The sequence below is a fragment of the Hippoglossus hippoglossus genome, chromosome 10, assembly GCF_009819705.1.
Source record: "Hippoglossus hippoglossus isolate fHipHip1 chromosome 10, fHipHip1.pri, whole genome shotgun sequence".
In the NCBI taxonomy this organism is placed as follows: Eukaryota; Metazoa; Chordata; class Actinopteri; order Pleuronectiformes; family Pleuronectidae; genus Hippoglossus; species Hippoglossus hippoglossus.
In genome coordinates, this window is record NC_047160.1 from 695,586 (window position 1) to 717,450 (window position 21,865).

The window sequence follows — 21,865 nt, forward strand, 5'->3', positions numbered from 1 at the left end:
TTGTAATTCCTTATTATCAGGCTCCAGCAGTAAGTCGTTAAAGACTCTGCAGCTTGTCCAAAATGCTGCAGCACGTGTCCTGACAAGAACCAAGAAAAGAGACCACATTTCTCCTGTATTAGTTTCACTACACTGGCTTCCAGTTAAATCTAGAATAGAATTTAAAATTGTCCTACTCACCTTCAAGGCCCTTAATAATATGGCACCATTATACCTTAAGGAGCTGTTAGTACCTTATCAACCCACTAGAGCACTGCGCTCCCAGAATTCAGGCTTACTTGTCGTCCCTAAAGTCTCTAAAAGTAGAGTAGGAGCCAGAGCTTTCAGCTATCAAGCTCCTCTCCTGTGGAATCATCTCCCACTTTCAGTTCGGGAGGCAGACACCATCTGTACGTTTAAGTGTAGGCTTAAAACCTTCCTTTACGATAAAGCTTATAGTTAGAGCTGGTACAGGCTTGTCTTGGACCTGCTCTTAGTTATGCTGCTATAGGTCTAGATGGTCGGAGGACACATGACACTCGGAGCCTCTCTTCCCAGCTTCTCCTTCCTCTTCTCAATCGTTATCATATCAAAGAAATGAATATCTCATCAATACATGTTACTGACTTGACTTCTTCCCCGGAGTCCCTTTGCCTTATCGTCCGCAGATCCAGGGCCCCAGCTGTGGCCACATCGTGGATTAGGATCTGTGGATCGCGTATCAGAGATCGCAATGGTGGATCCAGTATAGCGGATTCTGTATCGTGCTGGCTGATCGTGATAATAATGGCGGATCCTTTATCGTGTTGGCACCTGATAATGGTGGTGGACCACGACCGAGGTGGCAGCTGATGATGGATCCTAATTAGTAGTTTTCCTTACTCTTGTTGAGGGTTAAGAGCAGAGGATGTCACACCTTGTTAAAGCCCTATGAGACAAACTGTGATTTGTGAATATGGGCTATACAAATAAAATTTGATTGATTGATTGATTGAATCACATGTGGTCACAGGAGACACATTCAGGACATTTTAATATAAGCTATGAATACTAGCATTGCACTACTTCATTAAGAGCAGTTATTCAAAACCTATATCACCCTTGTCAAAAGGTACTGCCCCCCCCAAATATTGAACCTGCAATTTAACATGCAATTTTCTTTTTTCACATTGCTGTGAGGGCTTTGTGGCCCTTCTCTTCTTTTCTGAAATGTGTGAACTATAGTGCAGTGCCCAATTTAAACCTGCTTGTTTATAATGAGTTGTTTGCTTGGCCTGTATTAATGCTCCGTAGCTACTTCAGAGTTATTCCTTATCTTTAGTGAGCCCTCCAAAAACCGAATATATTCTCTCACTTTTAATTGTTTGTTTGCAGAGCTTTTTATAAACAGAGTGAAGTTGGCAAACTTTGCATTCATCCTACCGGGTGTATTTGCTATGAAGATTTTAAATACATATATTTATTGACACATCACTTCCTGTTTCTGTCTGCATTGTGTTTGAATACATTTAGCCATAATAGCTGTGTGTGGACTGTAAACTGCAGCATTTACATTTAAGGGAAGACATCCATCGACTGACGTCTGATCTTCAGGAGAAGGATCGGCTGATTGCAATATGATCCGGCCTTTCACATTATAGTTATAACATTGAAATAAACATATACATGGATGCCTCCTCATGCTTGTTGTGTTCTTCATTAGTGCCTGCTTACTATGACAACAAACAATGTGCCTGGAACAGTTAACTGTTAATACTGGTAGACTTCAGTATGAAGCTTCCCGTTGGTGTGGAAACAAACAAATCAATTTATCTTAATTTGTACTGATGAATATGGAGTTTAAAACTGTTTTCAGACATTTGGGACATTTATGTAGTATTACTGATCGAATTAATCTTTTGCACAGAAGCCGGACCCTTCTCGTTGATCGAAGACTGTATCTCAACGGCTAGAGCCAAGGCAAAACAAATTTCCTACTTGCAGTCCTCCAGTCTTGCTCTAATGTCACCACGACTGGCCTCCTGCATGATGTCTCTGATGGTATCGTCTTCTGCAACTACACTTCCCTGGCAGGCCTGACACTGAGCCATTCTGCCCGGAGGGTTCATCCACCAAGGAAATTTCTCTGACTTTGAGATGGATGCAGTGGCACCTGGCAACACTATCAACATCGCTACCACACTAGCCTGAAAGTGACAACACTGTCAAATGATCCCGAGGTCTGTATGGAAATTGGACGCATGACTCCAGTCCATAGCTACACTCTTTTAGGAGGGAGTCCCTTCACCTCCTTAAACTTTCACGAACTACTTCATTGCCCTGATGGATAAGGGTCCGTTCCGTCCTGGCATGTACAGCATGTTTTGATGCATTTCCCACTATATGCAAAAGAAAGGAGGGAGCTATTTATAGCAAGAGGAAAACTGGGTATAAGAAGGAGAGAGCTAGGGAAGTTTTGCACTTCCTTAAAACTACAAATTTATATCGCAAGATATAAGTTTTAAGGGCATAAACTGCAGTGATGTTTCCATACCAATGGGAGGCAGCAATGCAGTAAATAGAGCCTAGTCTGCCGGAAAGAAGAAGAAGAAGAAGAAGAGTAGGAAGCGAACGATAAGTGAAACAGAGGAGACAAGCTGTGCAGGCTCAGTCGATAAGATTTTGTGACTAAAAACACCGAGGACCATGCTGAGGGCTTGTCTGAGAGGAGCTAATGCTACAGCCTGGGTAAGACCCGCAGCCCAACCCTCCGGAGGCACAGTGAGCGCCATGTTGGCATTAGCGTGTTGTCATTCAGTGACCCACAGCCTTGCTCAAGGTTCCACGGTGGCTCACAGTGACAAGGCCTGGACACACCGAACCCAACTAACGTTAGACTAACATTGAATTAACTTTGGACCGTATAAATAACACGACTCGGTACTGACGTTGTCATGAGGAGAGAACACAATTCCAGAGCTAGCTGTTAGCTTCCAGTGACAGATGGCTAAGCGAACGGGTTGAGCTAAGTGTTTTGGGTGGGTGGAAGGAGGGTGTCTTTCACTAGTCAGTATGTGTCAGTAAAAGAGCAGACGACTATAATACCGATATGTTCAAGTCCCTCTCTGTCTGGCACTCCACTTCGTAAAGCGGCCTCACATGTGCGCCTCAGATTTTGTTCGGACCAGCCCTTTGAAGTCCTGGTCAAATTCTATATTTTTATGCTAATTGACTTTGATAGGCTGTGTAATGCACAGAAGCAGCCTGCGTGTGAGAAGGACTCGAACTGAATCTCAGGCAAATGTAGTCATTTTTATCTTTTAAAAAACATTGGTAATATAGAGTTAGGGCTGGTAATAACCTGAACTAAATATAGGTTTGTGTGCATGAAGTAATAACGTGCTGGTTATTACATTGTGACTTTTTGATAACTATTATAACACTGGATGCATTTGTGGGAGTGGGATTTGGACACTCTTTGCATCCCCTTTGCAGTAAGTTTGAGTGCAGCCAATAGAGCAGAAACCCTCACCGCCCACCCAGGCATGGGAACAGCACCAGTATATGTAAAATAATAATAATATGAACATACTATTTGTTTCTATAGTGTCTTTCATACAGGAAATACAGAAAATACTTCACAATGGAGAAATTACATTTATCGAACGCTTAACATGACAATTTCTGCCAGACTGCAACTCTACCTTTTTGCAGAGTTTAGAAAGATGTGAGATTCCTTGCTTGTAGCAAAGAAAATATGCTTCATTCTTTCCTGCGAAACATCATCTGACATCCGTTTGTGCAGATTATTTGCGCTCTACACGGGTTCCCTTCAAAATGGTTTATTTGACATTATGGAAAACAAACCTGAATTTACAAATCAGTCAACTGTACTAAATCATCTGAAACACAGAGGCAATTTCTGGCAGTAAACAGTTTGCTATGCAGTTACTTTTATTTGTATTTGTAAATTGTCTTGTCACATACAGATACAGATTTTTCTTTTTATCAGAATGTATAAAGAAAAGTGGAAACAACTTTTAGATTTTTCTCTCTCCATGACACTCTCCTTGTACCTCTTTTGCCCTATGTTAAGAAGAGCTGTGGGAGAACCCCTCTAAACAATCTGCAGCACTGCCGGCATTACACAGCAGGAGAGACCAGGTAACACACACACACACACACACACACACACACACACACACACACACACACACACACACACACACACACACACCCTTTGATAATGTGAGAAATGATCACATAACAATCCTGTCTATCCTTTGTTCTCCTCTTCCGTCACAGTGGTACTGCTAAAGTGGTTGCTGCTGGCTTGGTGACTGTAGGTGGTGGCATTGGAGGTACAATACTTTACGCCAAATGGGACCACAAGTTCAGGGCAGCCATAGAGAACAATGTTCCATACTCCGACTGGCTGTTGGGTCTGGCTTTGGGACCTAAAGCACAGGATGGCAGCCTCCCATTCAAGAAACAGGTCAGGATTTATGCAGTCTTGGGTCAGGATGGATTCACATCCGGTTTTTGCAATATTGTAGATGTTTTCTCTTCCTCATTTGATCAGTAAAATCAATTTCTTAGCAGGGCTGGATATCAGAACTCAATACAGTTCCCCTGAAGTAGTTCAATTTTATTCTTCAAATCACGTCACATCATGTAAATACTAGTTCTGCATAAAGAGCTTCTCATAATTTATCCTTGGATCTTAAATTTCGTGTGCATTCAACAAGTGAGCAATACTGTTACGTCTTCTTGCATATTAAATAGTGTGAAGTCGCATTATTTCCTGGTTACATAACTGTTGACCAAGAATTTATTTTCCTGGACAAATGTAAAATGAATAAAAGATGATGGAGCTAAACTGATTATTTGTCAGTTTAGACTGTCAGGCCTCTGTTAAAATGGCTGCTGTTTCTGCTGTTTAGATGGAGATGGCCCAGACACCCTCTATGATGGAAAAAGAGGTGAAGACATCCAAAGCCAAGTCAGAGAAGAAGTTGAAGGAGGCAGCAGAGACGAGTCCTCTCCCAACACAACCGGCACAGAGCATAGAGGGTAACTTTTCATGAGACAGTTTTTTTTAGGCTACTGCTGTTGTCACTGATTTCATTTTGCCACCTGCCTACCGTATGTCAGCATAGTAACACTGGCCTAATTTTTGGTGTGGGTGTATGAGGTGTAAGCACCCTCAGACTACAAATTAGTGGTTAAACTTTAGCCATATTGTAAAAATTGTTAAATGTGTGGACCTTTTTGAGAGTGAGAGGGTAAAGGACCCACTTTTCTAAGTTAAGGCCTCAAGGTCTTCGGCAAAACCCTAAAGATTGCCCCAGACGGCCAGCAATGTGAATGGTGTGTGATAGAAAAACTGCTGTGACACTGTGTAAATACATGTGTGCATCTGAATGGGTGAATGTTACTTGCACATTAAAATGCTTTGAGAAAGGGGCTTTTTGAATTCAGTCTAGGTTTGAGGAGTATGAAAATGATGTGAATCATATGCTACAAACTTCACAGCTCCCCAGCTCAACTATTACCATTACCATTACCATTCTTACACCAAATGAGGAATGGGTTATAGAACAGTGTTAATCCTGCAGTAGTGTCCATATACTTCAATGACAAGCATCAGTTAGGCTGTTCTGACTAGGGGGCGACCAATGTTTTTTTTAAAACTGATGTACATTTGCAGTAAAAATTAAAGTCTGGGCGTCAAAAGTTAGAATAACACAAACTCCAACACAAAAAATGTATTGAAATGCCTTTAAGCATATGTTTAATGAAAAGAGAACCTTTGAACATTATCTGAAAATATAAAGTGTAGGGAGCTCCCAGCAGCTGAAGATAGAAGTTTAATAAAATAAATAAGGTAAAAATAAATAAAAGTAGTAAAACTTTGTTTTGGAATTAGAGTTTGATCAGTATTCCCAATTCAGCAGCACCAGATTGTGTTGCAGAAGGCAGAGCTGCTACCAACCACCATTCAGCCGCGGAAGCAGAGCTGCTTTTCTAGAAAATTAAGGACTTGCAGATTTTTTTACTGCGCACTGTTCACAGTAGAATAAACTGTGAAAATGATCTTTCACCACAGTTTCAATGGTTATCTGTCAAATATTTCCAAGACATAGATATTTGCAACACTTCTTGCTGCCTACCCATTTCGAAATAAAATCACTCCAGTGTTTCTGTTGAGTCCACTAATTTGTTTTTTGAAAAGAAAAAAACATATAAATGACTATAGACAGATAGAGCCTGCTGCATCGGAGCCAAAGTAGCGCATTTTAAAATGAATGTTATTGGCAATAGGATAAAAAAAATTTGAGATAATCTAAATAATGTCAAATAATGGCCCTCATAATGGGCCAAGACGATAGTCGGTCGACTCCTAGTTCTGAAACCTTAGTAAAGCTGCTTTCAGACATGCACTTAACTCCGGATAATCTCATGAAATCATCCGGAGGGGCTGTGTGTGAGAACGCGGTGTCATGCTCGTAGAAGACACCGATAAAGATGTCAAGAGAGCGTTTGGTGATGAGCTTTAAGCAAAAACTGAGAATGCCGCTGTGGAATTATTACGTTAAGTCCTTCCTCTGCATGGTGCAACACGACCTGCTTGAATGTGCTAGATACGCGCCTGACCAGAGAATATCCTGCTACATATGACACCAAAGGCAATCCCCAGAGAAAGTCTGGACCCAATAGTGAGGACCTTCTGCGAAGTTCATGCCTGAAAACAGAGCATTATGTTGGCGGCTGTGGCATGCTGAAGTGTCCAAGATACTGTACCCCAAATTGCCCCTTCTCATAGAGAAAGTACTGCACATTTTCAAGTTTCAGTTTCAAGATGCTGAATGGCCCTTCATAGAAAAAAGTGCTGGCCATAGATGCACTGTATGAATGTGTGTGTGAATGGCAAACTACTGTAAAGCACTTTGAGTGGTCAAGACTAGAAAAGTGCTATATAAATACAGACCATTACCATTCTCCAGAGTTCTCCGAGAGAGCGAGCAAGAGAGAGCAGTGTGAAACTGCAGAAATATATCAGCTGAGTAGGAAGTGCTTCTTATGTTGACCAGGACACATTTGTATTCACACAGTGAAAGGCCCCAGACAACCTACAAATGTGGTTTCAGTGATTGGATCTCAGTATGCTTTTGGATACGTTCATACATGTACTTGTGATTGGAACACCAGGGACGGATGTTGATACCAAGTCTGTTCGGGGTCTAAGCCATGATGTGTGGTTCTTGTTCTTGTATATGAGTGATTCAATTTTAGCCTCGTAATAATGTCAGTGTTTACTGGAACTCTGTTGTCTTTTGTGCCCACAGAGGTGTCTCATGGTAAGCTGTTTTCTGTCATGCTGTAGCTTCCCTATAGAAAGCTGTGCTGCTGTGTTGTTTCACTAGACCTTGTAAATGTAACAGTTTAAGGCAACTTACTTGGTGAATATTGCATTTTAAAATTAAGATTCTGAAATTCCATTATTATTTAGGGAGGATTTCCCCTACATACATTTTGCTGCAGTGGCCTGTCCCCCCCTTGCCCTTTTGTTTATCCACTCTGATGCTCGCTTAATCCATAGACTTATGGCTCTGACACAGGGGGGCTTGTAAGATAATTTATTGGGCCAGCCCAGTGTCAGTATAGAAAATGAACGAATGGGCAGCTGTCCCTGCTTTATGGGCAAGCTGTTGGTAAAACAAATCTTATATTTTACAACATTACATCACATTACCAGTCCAACCCTGGTTACAGCCCTGTATGACTTCCTTTCCTTTGTGGCCTAGATTAAGTTTCCAGCTCTCAGGGCATTACATTGTAATGAAGTGATAACTCTGGACTTGAAGCTGTTATTACAGAAAATAGATAGTGGTTTGATTTTCCTTTTGTGATGAAACCAGTTAATAGTCTTTGATTCTGGGGGCATAACATTTCTTCTTCTCAACTTAGATGCATTTTTTAAAATTAATCTTCTACCTTTTGTAATTTAACAACTGAGCAGGACCGGAATGTTGTTGTTTTTATATCTTTTAAATTGCTCTCAAGAGCTTGTGCATCATCATCTAATATCTTTCAGCCAAATAAGTTTAGTGAGTGTTGTCGTACATGATCATGTACATGCAACCAACTGCCCGTGTGGTATTTGTGTCTCATCCAGAGGCTTCAGCAGAGGTAACTCATATCATCTCCGCCATCAGTGAGGTCCCATCAATCCCTGCTCCATGTGACACAGAGGTAGCAGCAGTAAAAGGTAACACCTCTTCAACACTGAGTACTTTGATACCTAACACACTCACTCTAACTCCTTTTCAATGCACCTTATCTACATTTCTGTTTGCTACAAATATTGATTTTAATTTATTTCCAAGTTCTGTTCTTTTACACTGTTGATGGTAAGTATGTGTAATTACTTTTGCTCTTGATTGAATATTTTATGATGATTGTATGGTTTATTGCTGTTATTATCTGATATAAGGTGACCTTGAATTTCATGAAAGGTGCCATTAAATATTATCAAAAGCAGAATTTCACCTAATGGATATTTAAATAAATGGAAGGATTGGTATCTGTTGGCTGTTAATCAACACTGACTTACTGGCGTCTCAGTGAAAGCAGATCATTGGGGCTTTAGATATTACCTCCAAGAATGTTTGATCATAGACACATGATCCCCATTAAATCGCCTTCCAGTCCTTGGAACCAGCATCTGCAGTTTGCTCAGTGATTAAATTCTGTGTGTATTAGGGCTGCACGATATTAGGAAAACATGCGATATGCGATAACGTTGTTTAATTGGGGAAAAGTGACAGACAGAGACACACATAGACTCCGCTGCTCTGTGAGTATGCCGGTTCAGCGTTCACAAAGAATATGAACAACAATAACCGTCTCTAGACTCTCTAAACTCGCTGGGACTCTTCACTTTCTTTCGCTCTTTCCATGCTCTATTCCCTCCTCATACAAAAATATGCATGCGCGCAGGAGAGTTTTCTGGATGGGCGGGAGAGTGAGCTGTCGCTGCTTAAAACATTTACGTGACAATTTGTACTCAATGGTCCCGATAGTCATTTAATACATTTCACGTGGGACAAGCCGTGATATATCGAGTATATTCGATATATCGCCCACCCCTAATTGTCATATATATATGCACACTAGGGCTGCACGATATACCGAAAATCTATCTCTCTGTCTCTCTCTCTCTCTCTGCTGACGTCTCTGACTCGCTACAGTTTAAAAGTTTATTTTCTCTCTCTCTCTGTCTCTTCTACACACACAAACAATGTAATCGGACACACGTGTAAACTCAGTGAGTAACAACAAAACTTTATAAACGAGAGGGTGTAAATTACTGACAGAGCTGCTAAAAACTTTAAAAAAATTACTTTTCACGGTTCAAACATGTATGGAAAAGTGGACTAAGTGGAGCTGTGCATGGCTCCATGGTATCTGCCCCTGACTTGGTGGCGGCTGTACTGTGCGCCTTCTCCCGGCCGTGAAGCTATCCGTGGTCTCTCCGTCCGTATCCAGGAACTGTTTGTTTATTTATCGCAAATCATATTGTCATCGCGATATTAAACAATGTTATGTCATGTTTTCCTATTATCGTGCAGCTGTAGTTTGTACCGAGCTAGAGTTTCTCTGACCTGCTCTCACTTTAACTAATAAGCACTCATCAGTTATTAGGACCTGATAAGTACATGAAGTAACTTAGTGTCTGTTTGAATCGCTCCCACTCCTCCTGTGATGCAAGTTTTTTTGTTCAGTGAGGTTTTCACAGTCACAGCCTGGACTTCTGCCTCTGTGGTATGCACACATGCTATTTTTCATTTGATTTTAATTTACCATTTTTTAAATGATCTGTTGTTACAAATTGATCAAACAGAAAAAGTGCACTCTAACTTACATGGTTTTGAAATATCTTTCTCAAGGATTCTTGTTGAATGCACTTTTTTGTTGCTTTGTGCTATGTTTTTGTTAAGGGTCTTTGAGAATTAGGCCACAAAAGGAAGGCGTACCTTATATATTTAATTTGTTAAAATCTTATGAGTGCAGCTGCCTGGTTCAAAATAAAAAGTTTGCTAAATGCAACTTGATTGTGAATTTCCCCTTTTTGCATGCAATTTAAAAAAATAAATAGAAGGGTCTACTTGAATCATCATACTGGTGAAATTTGTGCATTAAAGGATTGAATTTAACATTTGTACAGTGATTTAGAGGAGATTTCAAAATATCGCGATATATATCGTGATATAGCCTAAAAATATTGTGATATTCGTTGTGGGCCATATCGCCCAGCCCTAATTACAATACATGTATGAATGTATAACGTAGAATTTTCCGCATTCCCAAATTTTAATGCACATTAAAAGGGTTTCAGGCTAACAGTATAACACACTGAACAAAAAATATACACACAGCCTCCCTGTGGTGAACTTTATGCTTGAAAAGTGAATAGAGGAAGACAGTTCTACAATTTGTCTTGTGTCACATTATTGGGTTGCTATTTGGTATTTAGTGAAAAAAAGGTTGTACTGCTTCTAAGTATGCATATCTTCTTCAGAGGAGTGCAAGGATTGCCATGACCATCAGGATACCCCAGAGACAGCGGTTTACACTGACACAGAGTCACCTGCAGCATCAGAACCAATGAGAGAGCGTCCAGGGGAAGAAGTGGCCGCTATACTGGCTCAACAGGACAAGGACGAGCAGGAAATTGTTGCATGTAGGTTGCCAACAACACACACACACACACACACACACACACTAAAGCAATTAATTGGGTATAGCTGTAATTCTTTCTGGTTTTATAAATGGGTATTATTTTATATTATATATTATGTTGTTGGGACCTACTATTGGTAAACAATAGACAGGCCTACATGTGTACCTCAATCCTGAACGCATTAAGGTTACTTTATTTGTACCCACAGGTAGATTTGTTTTGCAGCAACAAAAAGAGAAGGCATCCATCCAAAACGGTACAAAATTATAAATACACAGACAGAAGACAAGACCACAAAACCAATTTAGAAAAGTGCTCAAATGCATTGCTATCAATAGAAAACTGGATAGGGACAAAAGTGCAAATTTGGCTATAACCCGTTCAAGTGAACAATTGCAGATGGAACAAAACTATTTCTGTGGCATTTTGTTTTACCCCTTGGGACTGTAAACCTTCGACCCTCTGGTCGAAGGTTTACAGTCCCAAGGCATGTCTCCTTTGTTTTAAAAACAAAGGAGAGCATACAGAATTCAGTCTCGCATAATCCTCCAGAGTTTTACACCTGGGTTAGATAATACATCTTGCAGCTACCATTGGTCAGTCTGACCCCTGGCTAGAGTAGTGGACATGTCTCGATTCTAAGAGGCATCGTGATGCAGACATGGACAATTTTGCATTGATGCAGTGACGGAACATAAATGGTCACATTGTCCTGCCGCTGCATAATTATTACCACTGCTATGTCAGGATTAGAGCAGATGCTCATTAAAGGTCCAGTTGCCAGGCTGCAGACAAGAGAGAAGTTCTTCCTGCAGATTATCACACAGCACGGTGTTCTTTATTATTTCATTGTTGCAGAAGAAACATCGCCCCGCTGATCCAGGAAAACATTAATATTAACTAACAGGTTATTATAAAGATCTACAAATTTCCCCATTGTGGGGCTAGTAAAGGATTATCTTATTTTATCAGCTGCACGTTTAGGTGAGCAGAATCTCTAGTTGATTAGCGCTGTGTAATGCGTCTCAATGCAGTGGTGCTGTCAATGCTATAATCAGAGCCATGTGCAGTTATATAGAAAATGTATGTGATACAATTGAGATGCATTCAATTAATTGAGATAAGTGAAGATTGACTGGCTTTGATGTTAGAAGGTTGCATAAAAGGGAGCTCCTCCTCTCCAGGCTCTCTCTTTCAACCTCTGCTGGAGAAGTGCATCTCTTTTCTCTTTTTCCTAGCCAGGGAGACATTCTCTCTTTACCAATTCTCTTCATTGACCTCCATACAGACCTGCCTGAAGCAGACTGCTACAACATTCCTCGAAGGCAGCGCCACGACATTATGCCTAAGGACTAAGTAATTTAGCACCAGCAACCATGACACAAGCCATTCCAGCTGATTTTATGAGCAACAGGAGCCACACAACAGAGTCAGCATCAAGTGGCTAACTCTATCAGGAGAACAACCAAAAATGTATAGTAATTTTTATAAGATTGAATTATTCAATTGGCTATCTTTTGCCTTCCTTTCAAGTGCGTACGTCTGTCCGTCCGTCCCATTGTCGTCAACGCGATACCTCATGAATGTCATGATGGAATTTCTTCAAATTTGGCACAACTTTCATTTAATTCAATTGGACTCAAGCCTTATCTGATTTAGATGTTTGTGGTCAAAGGTCACGGTGACCTTAGAAAGCACCAATTTTGCCTTGTGAAGGTAATATCTCTGGAACACAGTGAAGGACTCCTTTCAAATTTGGTACAAACATTCATTTAGACTCAAAGATGAATGGTAAATGGCCTGTATTTATATAGCGCTTTTCTAGTCTTGATTACCACTCAAAGTGCTTTACAGTCAAAGGTCAAGGTCACCGTGGTCTCAGGAAGAATGTTTGTGTTTCTTGAACATAATATCGTAAGATCAGTTTGAGGAAATTTCTTCAAATTTTGCACAAACGTTCACTGGACTCAAAGAAGAACTTTTTAGATTTTGGTGCCTGGAGGTCAAAGGTCACAGTGACCTCACGTCCCTGTGAATGTGATCTATTAGGACTGCAATTTCATTACATCTGGTACAATTCACTTGGACTCTCTGGTGATTAGATTTCGATGGTCAAAGGTCAAGATGGTCAAAGTGGCCTCAAAAAACATGTTTTTGGCCTCTTGAATGTGATAACTGAAGACTGCTTGAGGGAATTCCTTCAACTTTTGATCAGTTGTCACTTGGACTAAAAGTTAAAGTGGCTATGTATCCGTGGTAAAAAGTCAAACGTCACAGTGACCTCCATACTGTGTGTGTGTGTGTGTGTGTGTGTGTGTGTGTGTGTGTGTGTGTGTGTGTGTGTGTGTGTGTGTGTGTGTGTGTGTGTGTGTGTGTGTGTGTGTGTGTGTGTGTGTGTGTGTGTGTGTGTGTGCACGGAAACCGCACTGGTTGGTGGAGACATACAACTGCAGTGCGGTAATTCTGGTTACAAAAGCAGTTTCACTGTATGATAATTTTGGAAGATGTACTTTGTGCATCTGATGAACTATATCTTCCTGTCTTTCTCTCCACCTGCCTGCCTGTCTGTCTTGGTCTCTACCTGTCTGTCTCTCTGCCTGCCTGTCTGTATTGCAGCTGTATCAGCTAGTCTCGAAGACTCAATGGCTAGCTCAGCTAAAGCAACCCTGCAGGCCATTGGAGCTCAGGAGGCAGCCCTACAGACCATCATACAGCACACACACAAACTGAAGGAGGCTATGGAAGCAGAGGTAAATGTAACAGTACCATTTGTGTAAACAGTGGTGTAAACACGCCATATCTCTGGGGTGAATGTCCGAAAGAGCCCATGTGAGAATTCAGAAGGAGATTACCTGGTGGATTCACAGAGTGGGTGTTTCTAACACACCACCGACACAAAACTGGAAACCAAAACTAAAATAATTCAAATATCTAAAAATTAAAAAGACTAGCCTACTACTACTAGCCTACATTAAACCTCCTTAAATTTATTAGTCAGATGTCATGCGTTGAAGTAGATGTTTTACAGAAAACAAGGTCAGAATGCAAAATTGGCAGTTTTCTGAGGCAAAAAAATACTTTGGACTGTGAAACTTATCAGAACTTTAACATGCCTAAGACAGTGTGATACACAGAAGAAAAGAGAAAATGTGAAAAGTGTAGTATTGACACTAACTTCTGTTTTGCTGTAAGAGTGATTACGGTTCTCTTTAAATCCAGGTTCCACCTCAGGAGAAGTCAGCCCAGTGGAAGGATCTAGAAGCTGCTCTTGCTGATAGAACTTGTGCTGCGAATGATGCTGGAACTGCTCTGCTGAAAGCAAAGTAAGAAATATCTAAACTTGTACATGTACACTTGTGTGTACATATACATGTGTGTACACATGTATGCATATGGATGCACATAGATATTGTAAAAAGGACTGAGTCAGACTGTGCTAATACCTTCTGATGTAGCTGAGGGGGTTTTATATTTCACATGAGGTAGGATTTAAGATGAGATAATCCTTTTTTTTAGTCACAGAGTGGGGAAACTTGCAACATTACAGCAGCAGGAGGGTAGTCCTAGACATAAGTAATAACATGCACTTATAAATGTAAGGAGATATACAAAATATAAATGGAATAAAAAATAATATATACAGCATAAACAGAATATGTACAGCAAAAATGAACCAGCTGCTAATGGATGGGACCCACACAGAGTGGTTAAACTAGGCCAATACTGATCACGAAAGATCCCCAGAAGGGAGCTATTCCTTCCAACTACCAACCAACAACCTGTCTCTGCACATCATCAAAGCTCCCGTCAGGCATCATAGCGGGTAAGATGAGTAGGCACTTGGCTCATTACATTATTGGTGCTCAGATAGGAATTAGTTGTAAGGCCAAATGCTGTATATACCAAGGAGATGCTCTGTCCTTGCTGCTGTTCTGCAAATCCCTGAAACCCCCCAGCAAGATCATCACAAACAGTGGTTAGGGATAATAGTTCTGAAGTGGAGAAACCTTCAGGAACCTCATCTACACGGATGACATCAAGTTGTATGCCAGGAATGAGGAAGACATCGACTCGGGCAATAAAAACTAATCAATAATTATAAGTATAATTTTCATCAATAGCAATATATATCTCTAAATTCCTTATACATTGGGCAAGCACAGTCAGGGGATATAGCATATAATTGGTCTACCTAATATTTGTAAAAGGTTTTGCTCTTTGTCAAGTATTTGTTATTCTCTGCTCATGAATAAGCGTCTAAAACTACAACCCTACCTGTACCTAAGAGCTTGAGGCTGTTTGCTCACTTCATTATGTCTCTTTTGATGTATAACAGAGCAGGTTCCTCCTTCTGTTTCCTGAAGTTGATGACCAACTCCTATGTTTTGGAGGTGTTGAGTTCCAGGTTATTGATGGAGCACCATTCAGACAGTTTGCAGACTTCTTCCCTGTAGTCAGACTCATCACTGTTGTGTAACACTCACACCACAATACTGTCATCTGCAAACTTGATGATGTAGAGGAGAGGACTCAGAGTGGAGCCCTGTGGGGCTCTAATACTCAGTGACAGGTTTGGGGAGTGACATGACACCAGCCTGTCAGTTTGTGGAAGGTTTTTTAAAAGTATTTTTTTTTCATCTACTTGTGCGCTGGTTCACACCCAGATTGAGCAGTTTGCTCCCCATTCTGTTGGGGATGATTCTGTGGAATGTAGATCTGAAATCCACTAACATCCTCATGTATGTTCCTTGGTGCTCCAGATTAGTCTATGCAGTTTTGAGAGCAGTTTTTGTGTTGTCTTCTGTTGATCTCTTGGATCTATAGGCAAATTGGTGTTGGTCCAGAGTATTAAGTGTTTAAGTTATTTATTGCCAGATCTAAAGACTGTGTTTCCCTCAACATATCCCAGCATGATATAAAATATAATTTTGTCTGCCATCAGAGAATTACCAATCACAGTACATATTGTAAGGATAGGGTAAGACCATGGCCCCTAGATTGCCCCTTAATTCAATCTATGGAGTTAGGCTAACAGAGTTGCACATGCACGCACACAAAGGGTGTAAAAAAGTGTCATTATGAAACTGTGGCAGGACACAGTGTAGATTATCAATGGGGAAATACCAAATGTAGACTATATATCAGGGGTATTCAATTAAAATATAGAGTGGTCCATACAGAGAAAAGTTTCTCAAGCAAAGGTCCAGAAAAATCATAATTTCTAACTCCTGTCATGATTCAGTGCGATAGTTATTGAAATATTAGGTCAGATATCAGATATATATCAATGGCTGTGTAGTCAGAAACTGATTGACAAATCAAAGAAGGAGCAATGCAATAATATTTAAAATATATGAAATTTGACTGTAAAAAGTATTTAAATTAATTTTTTCTTTTTTTCTTAAAGAATCTGTTTTCACTGTCTACTTTGCTCTTTTTAGAATACACAAGATGAAATTACCTTTCTTGCTCCTGTCTTTTCTTCTTTCTCTTGTCTGCTTCTCAAACCATCCTCTTCCTCTCCCAAACCTTCCCATATCTCTCTCTTTGTAGTGAAGCTTTGGACAGTCTCAAGTCTGTGATTGACAAGTCTAAAGGGCTGAAGGTCACTGCTGTTCGCCCACTGGTTTTAGCAGCTGAGGAGAATCTCCATAAAATGATGGTGGACTTGGATAAGGTGGTCACTAAGGTAATCACTTTTTAGACATTATGAAAAAGCACATTAAAAAAATTTAAATGGGTAAAACAATTTGGGAAATATTCTCTATAAGTATGAAATATATGGAATGTGCGTGTGTGTACATGTGCGTGCGTGTTTGCAGGTGCAGTCTTCAGAGTCAGAAGCCAAGATTGTCTCCCAGTACAGTGAACTGGTTAATGAAGCCAAACATCAATTTCAGAGGGAAGTGAGCAGCCTTACTCCAGAGATCCAGGCCAACTGGAAGGGACTCAGTGAGACCATACACACTTTTATATTTTGGGTGACACTGCTCCTAAGTGTAATAGAATGTTCACCTAAGTTTATTATATTAAGGAACAATAGAGAATCTAGAATTTGTGATTGCTGCAAGTTGCAGTCGTAGCAACTGCCGTATGGTGTTAGATTTGTCAGAAGTTTTGACCACAAAAACTCAGAAGTTATAGCAGTCTCTTACAAGTATAGCCAGCTGCAGCCTTGCAGATTCTACAAATCATGCCAAAATTCACAAAACAAGACTGAGAGCAAGGAAACAATGATGACATTTTGTTTCACATTAGGTGAAATTACATTACTGTAAAATACCATTTAACATTTAAGAGAGGTACCATAAATGCAAAAACAAAGTATAGACCATGGTATATCAAAAATGAAATAAATTGCCAAATTATTTGCAGCAATTTAGAAAAGAAATAAAGATAACCTAGTCCATTCGCTTGGGCCACAACATTATGACTTTTAGCACAAATAATGTGCTCTTATGGTTCCAAAAAGTCATGTCTTAACGTTACAATTATGGCTAAAAATGACAAAAGACATAAACATGTTTGCCAATTTCACAAATCTCTGCAATGCCGTTGTTTACGCAGAAGTAACTGTTGTTAGCAGCCAAATCGGTAATACATCTAACAACCTAAGTAATATATAGCTTTTAATATATGAACATAAAAGATCAAGTTTGGCATTATCACTTAAGCTTTTTTTGTTTTTTCCATCTTCGTCTCTGAGCCTAGCAGCCAAGATACTGTAAGTGTCGTCACGTTTGGGTCACAGTCTCTTGTTAGATGTGACTCTATGGGGCTTGTCTTGTAAGGGTCGTAGTTAGTAGTGTCTGCAAGGCTGCGGCGATGCCCTTATTTTCTCTTCAGCACAGAGTGAATTTATGCATGAATGTCTACGTGAATAGGGTCACATTAAAAGCGACCAATCAAAAGAGGACCAGTGCCTCACCTTGGTTTCCACCCCCAAATTGTCCAAAGTCAGGTTGATAGATATCTAGACATAAAAAGTGAGCCTGTTCTACTGTTTGGGTAACACAAAATAACATCATAAGTCAACCAAATAACAATAGTTACAAAGCCAGTTGGAAGGAATGATAAATGGTCTGTATTTATATGAGCTTTTCTATTCTTGATAACCACTCAAAGCTCTTTACAGTCAAAGGTCAAGGTCACCGTAGTCTCAGGAACTCTACAGTACAGTTTTTATTGTCATTCACCCATTCATTCATACAGTGCATCTATAGACAGCACCTTGAGGGGCAATTCAGGGTTCAGTATCTTTCCCCATGTAGGAAGTCAAAATGAATTGCCATAAACACCATAAACCTTTTTCACCAATTTAAGCCTTAACAGTATTGCCCAAATCAGGAATTGAACGCAGAACATCTTACAGTTAAAGGTAAGGTATATGATTCTGGGGAATGATGATTGATATTTGAAAACAAATACACCCATCCGTTCACAAGTCATTCAGAAGCTCTATCAGCCGCAACAGTGAGTGTCTGTCTGCCCTAGAAGAAGTAGACAGTCAGACACTGATGTACCATTACCGCTGCACCACTGGTGTGGAGTGAAGGGCCAATGCCCCGTTGAAGGATATCACATACTGCAGGCTGGGGCGAGCCGGCGACTATCAGTTACCATAAGTGTCTTTACCATCAAAATGATGCACTGTTAGTAAATAGTGCATATGCTTTGAAGCGCATGTATTGATTACCTGAAGGGACATATTTGCAAAAGAAACTTTTGTCTTTGTGTGGAAGCTGGGAAACTGTCAGCAGACGACTTGAATGCCCTGATTGCCCATGCACACCGTCGCATTGATCAGCTGAATCGGGAGCTGGCAGAACAGAGAGTCAGAGAGCAGATCCACATTGACACGGCACTGGTGCAGCAGAAGTTGGAGGACCAGAAAGCCCTGGAGAAAGCCGTCAACACCACCCTGCAGCATGTCAAGGAGGAGGCCCGGCTGGAGCAGGAGCAGAAGGTACGGAAGAGAGAGAAAGTGGTTCAGGGTTTGCTGAATTTCCCCTACCTAGCAGGATTTATTCGTTCTATGGTACATACACAGAGCATACTTCAGAGACATCACAATGCTACTCAGTGCTTTTTCTTTTATTAATAAAATCACTGCTGTGGCCACCAAACAATCGGTCTTTCTTTACCTCACCTTGATTTCACACAGGTTTTAGGGTGAACTGTGACATGTAAAGGGAACATTGTCTTCAGGTGTGCTTTTTTTGTGTAAACCATTTTCGGCTTTTGTGCACACGAACACCTATATGGATCCTACAGACTTTTTATAAATGAGACCCTAGTGCTTTGTACCAATAAGAGTGTTTGTGTGTACGTGTGTATGTATAGCTGTCTGAGTTAAGGGAAGTGATGGAGGCAGAGATGAGGACCCAGCTCCGGAGACAGGCAGCTGCTCACACAGACCATGTCCAAGATGTCCTCAAAGTCCAGGAGCAGGAAATGAAAGCTGAAGCTGACCAGGTCTCCACTCTACTGTTACATTACATTCAAACATCAGAGCATACAGATGAGTCAGTTATGTGTTAAGTGTCTGTTCTTTTTAATCAGTGGACGTGGTGTATTTTAAACTGTTAGGTATAGAAAATGGTTTGTCATATCATGCCAAGATTCTTTGTAGCCAGGAAAGCCAGGTAGATTTAGCCCACTTATAACCTATTGGCTGTACTCGCTTGTTGTGGTGTCTGACGGCCTGTATAGCTGCATGTGTTCTTCAAATCTTTGCTGTGGATTGTGTTCAGGTCCTCAGCAGTAAGATGCTGGAACAGGAGACCCATTACCGTCATTTGAGCCAGGAACAGCTTGATAACTTCACTCTGGATATGAACACTGCCTTTGCAAGACTGAAGGGGATGGATGAGGCCATAGACAGTAAGTTGCACATAAGCACACATAAGTCACAATTAAAGATGAAACAGTGAGCACGGTAACCATCCGAGTAAAATGTGTAAATATAATTTAGTTGGTTGAACAGATGCAGATAATGGTGTACTCGCTCATCCCTATTATCGACGGTCGGCAACTTATTAGTGCAGGCCTCGACCCCAAATTTCAGACTCAGGACAAAATATCAGAGTTAGTTAACGGACACAATTTGGTAACAGTGTATGTTAGCATTTGTTAGCCACCTGCCTGCCGCTCCTTCCGCCATGTTTTTATAACACACAACAAATGCTAAGCTTGCTTTGCTGCCACCTTGGAGACTTGCTGACTTAAGGTTGATGACCTTATCTGCAGTCACAATAACAAATTTTGTTGGATGATATATTGTCGCCGAAAATATTGTGATAAATATTATAAATATTATTGTCACCATTGACAATAGTGTGTGTTGAGGGGTATTCAGCTGCAGCATGCTGCTTTACCACTAAATCCTACACACTGAACCTTTAACTTAATTCTTAATAGTATTTAGTCTGGCATTTAAATCTGAATTAAAAAATGTACAAATATCCTAAATACATGAAATAATAAAATATACCACATACAACCAAAACAATTAACTCTCTGGCTCTGTTAACCTCTCTTGGAGGGAGGGCAGGCGGGCGAGCGAGCCGGGGCTGTGTGTGTGAGTGTTTACTCTGCCTCATCGGAGTCAGAGGAGAGGACCAGCTAAATGTTAGGCGCACTTCACCGATTTTTGGTCTCATGTGCACATGTGTATTTATGAATTGCTTCGTGGGCCGGACCAAGCAATATTGTTCCCCACCCATGCTAGAAATAGACAGCAAGTTAGAACTTGGTGACAGTGTAGAGAGAAAAAAATCCTTTTTAACTCGCTAAACATCTTCCTGTCTTTTGAATGCAGGCCATGTGGTAGCAGAGGAGGAGGCCCGTAAAGCTCACCAGCTCTGGCTCTCTGTGGAGGCACTCTGCTACACTCTAAAGACTGCTGATGCTGAATTGCCCACTGTACCTCTTGACGGCGCTGCTCAGGTCGTGCGAAACAGCTGCCATGAAAATGAGTTTGCCTTGGCATTGGCATCAGCTCTTCCAGAAGAATCCCTTCAGCGAGGTGTATACAGTGAGTCTGCTCTCCGCGCCCGCTTCAACTCCTTGCGATCACTGGCCCGCCAGGTCGCACTCATCGATGAATCTCATAACTCCTTGTACCACTATTTCTTGTCCTACCTTCAAGCTGCACTCCTGTTTGAAGCTAAACAGGAAGCCCCGCCTGCCCAGCTGAGTAGTGAGAATTTAGATTCTTTCAAGCTTCTGTCATATGCAAGTTACTGCTTAGAGCATGGAGATCTTGAGTTGGCAGCTAAACTGGTGAACCAGTTGAGAGGTGAGGCTAGGAGAGTGGTGGAGGACTGGCTGACTGAAGCCAGACTCACACTGGAAACCAGGCAGGTAATCAGTTTGCTCTCTGCCTATGCAAATGCTGTGGGGTTAGGAACCACCCAGGCTCCATAGGCTGCCACTCTTACTGAACCTTTCAATCTTTAAAGGTGCATTTCACTGAAACTCTGTCTTTAGAGGATCAAGTAGTTGCCCACTGTAGACTTGAGAGATTTTCAGTGGTGTATTCCTTTAATCGATGGATGTTAAAATACAGCATAGGTTCATTGGTTTTAAAGCACTAAGTCACTATGGATGATTTATTGTGTTATATAATTGCTACACCCTCTTAGTCAAATAGTCTTGCCAGTTCAGGCCCACAGGTATATATTTCTGGATAATTGCTTGGTGTCTCATGAAACCTAAAGAATGTGTCGAGCTGCATTTCATTTTTCTCACCCCTGCAAATGTTACAATAAATCTTGATTTAAGAGTTGTTTCATTTCTTCATTCCTCCCAATCAGTTTATCTATCATTGTCTGCAGTCAGTAAATCCTAGTGAGGACATTAACATACAAACAATAATGTCACGTCTGTAAATACCGACACCACAGAATATATTATGAACATTTTAAGGATTTGGTTTGGAGTTTAATTTAGATGAGGTTACTAACTGCATCTAATTTTGAAGAGTAACTTAACCCTCTGTGGAAATATTGTCTTTTCTGACCTCTGGTTTAACATGTTGCCTGGCTGCAGGTACAGGTATACCTCATGACATAGCGCAGTGTTTCCCCTACCATTATATTAGGGGGGCGCCCCGCCCCCCCAACGGCCCCCCCGCCCCCCCTGGAAGGTCAAGTTTAT

At 40.9% G+C, this 21,865-nt stretch overlaps 1 protein-coding gene across 1 annotated transcript; it reads left to right on the forward strand.

Annotated features, from left to right (window-relative positions):
• Positions 1-2,539: 2,539 nt before the first annotated feature.
• Positions 2,540-21,493, forward strand: immt (inner membrane protein, mitochondrial (mitofilin)). The gene is made up of 14 exons (XM_034598754.1): positions 2,540-2,706; positions 4,055-4,122; positions 4,264-4,453; positions 4,902-5,031; positions 8,138-8,230; positions 10,544-10,705; positions 13,322-13,455; positions 13,925-14,028; positions 16,259-16,394; positions 16,528-16,657; positions 18,448-18,671; positions 19,049-19,180; positions 19,459-19,588; positions 20,526-21,493. The coding sequence occupies exons 1-14, from the start codon at positions 2,665-2,667 to the stop codon at positions 21,131-21,133; spliced, it is 2,283 nt and encodes a 760-aa protein (XP_034454645.1). The 5' UTR covers positions 2,540-2,664; the 3' UTR covers positions 21,134-21,493.
• The last annotated feature ends 372 nt before the right edge of the window (positions 21,494-21,865 follow it).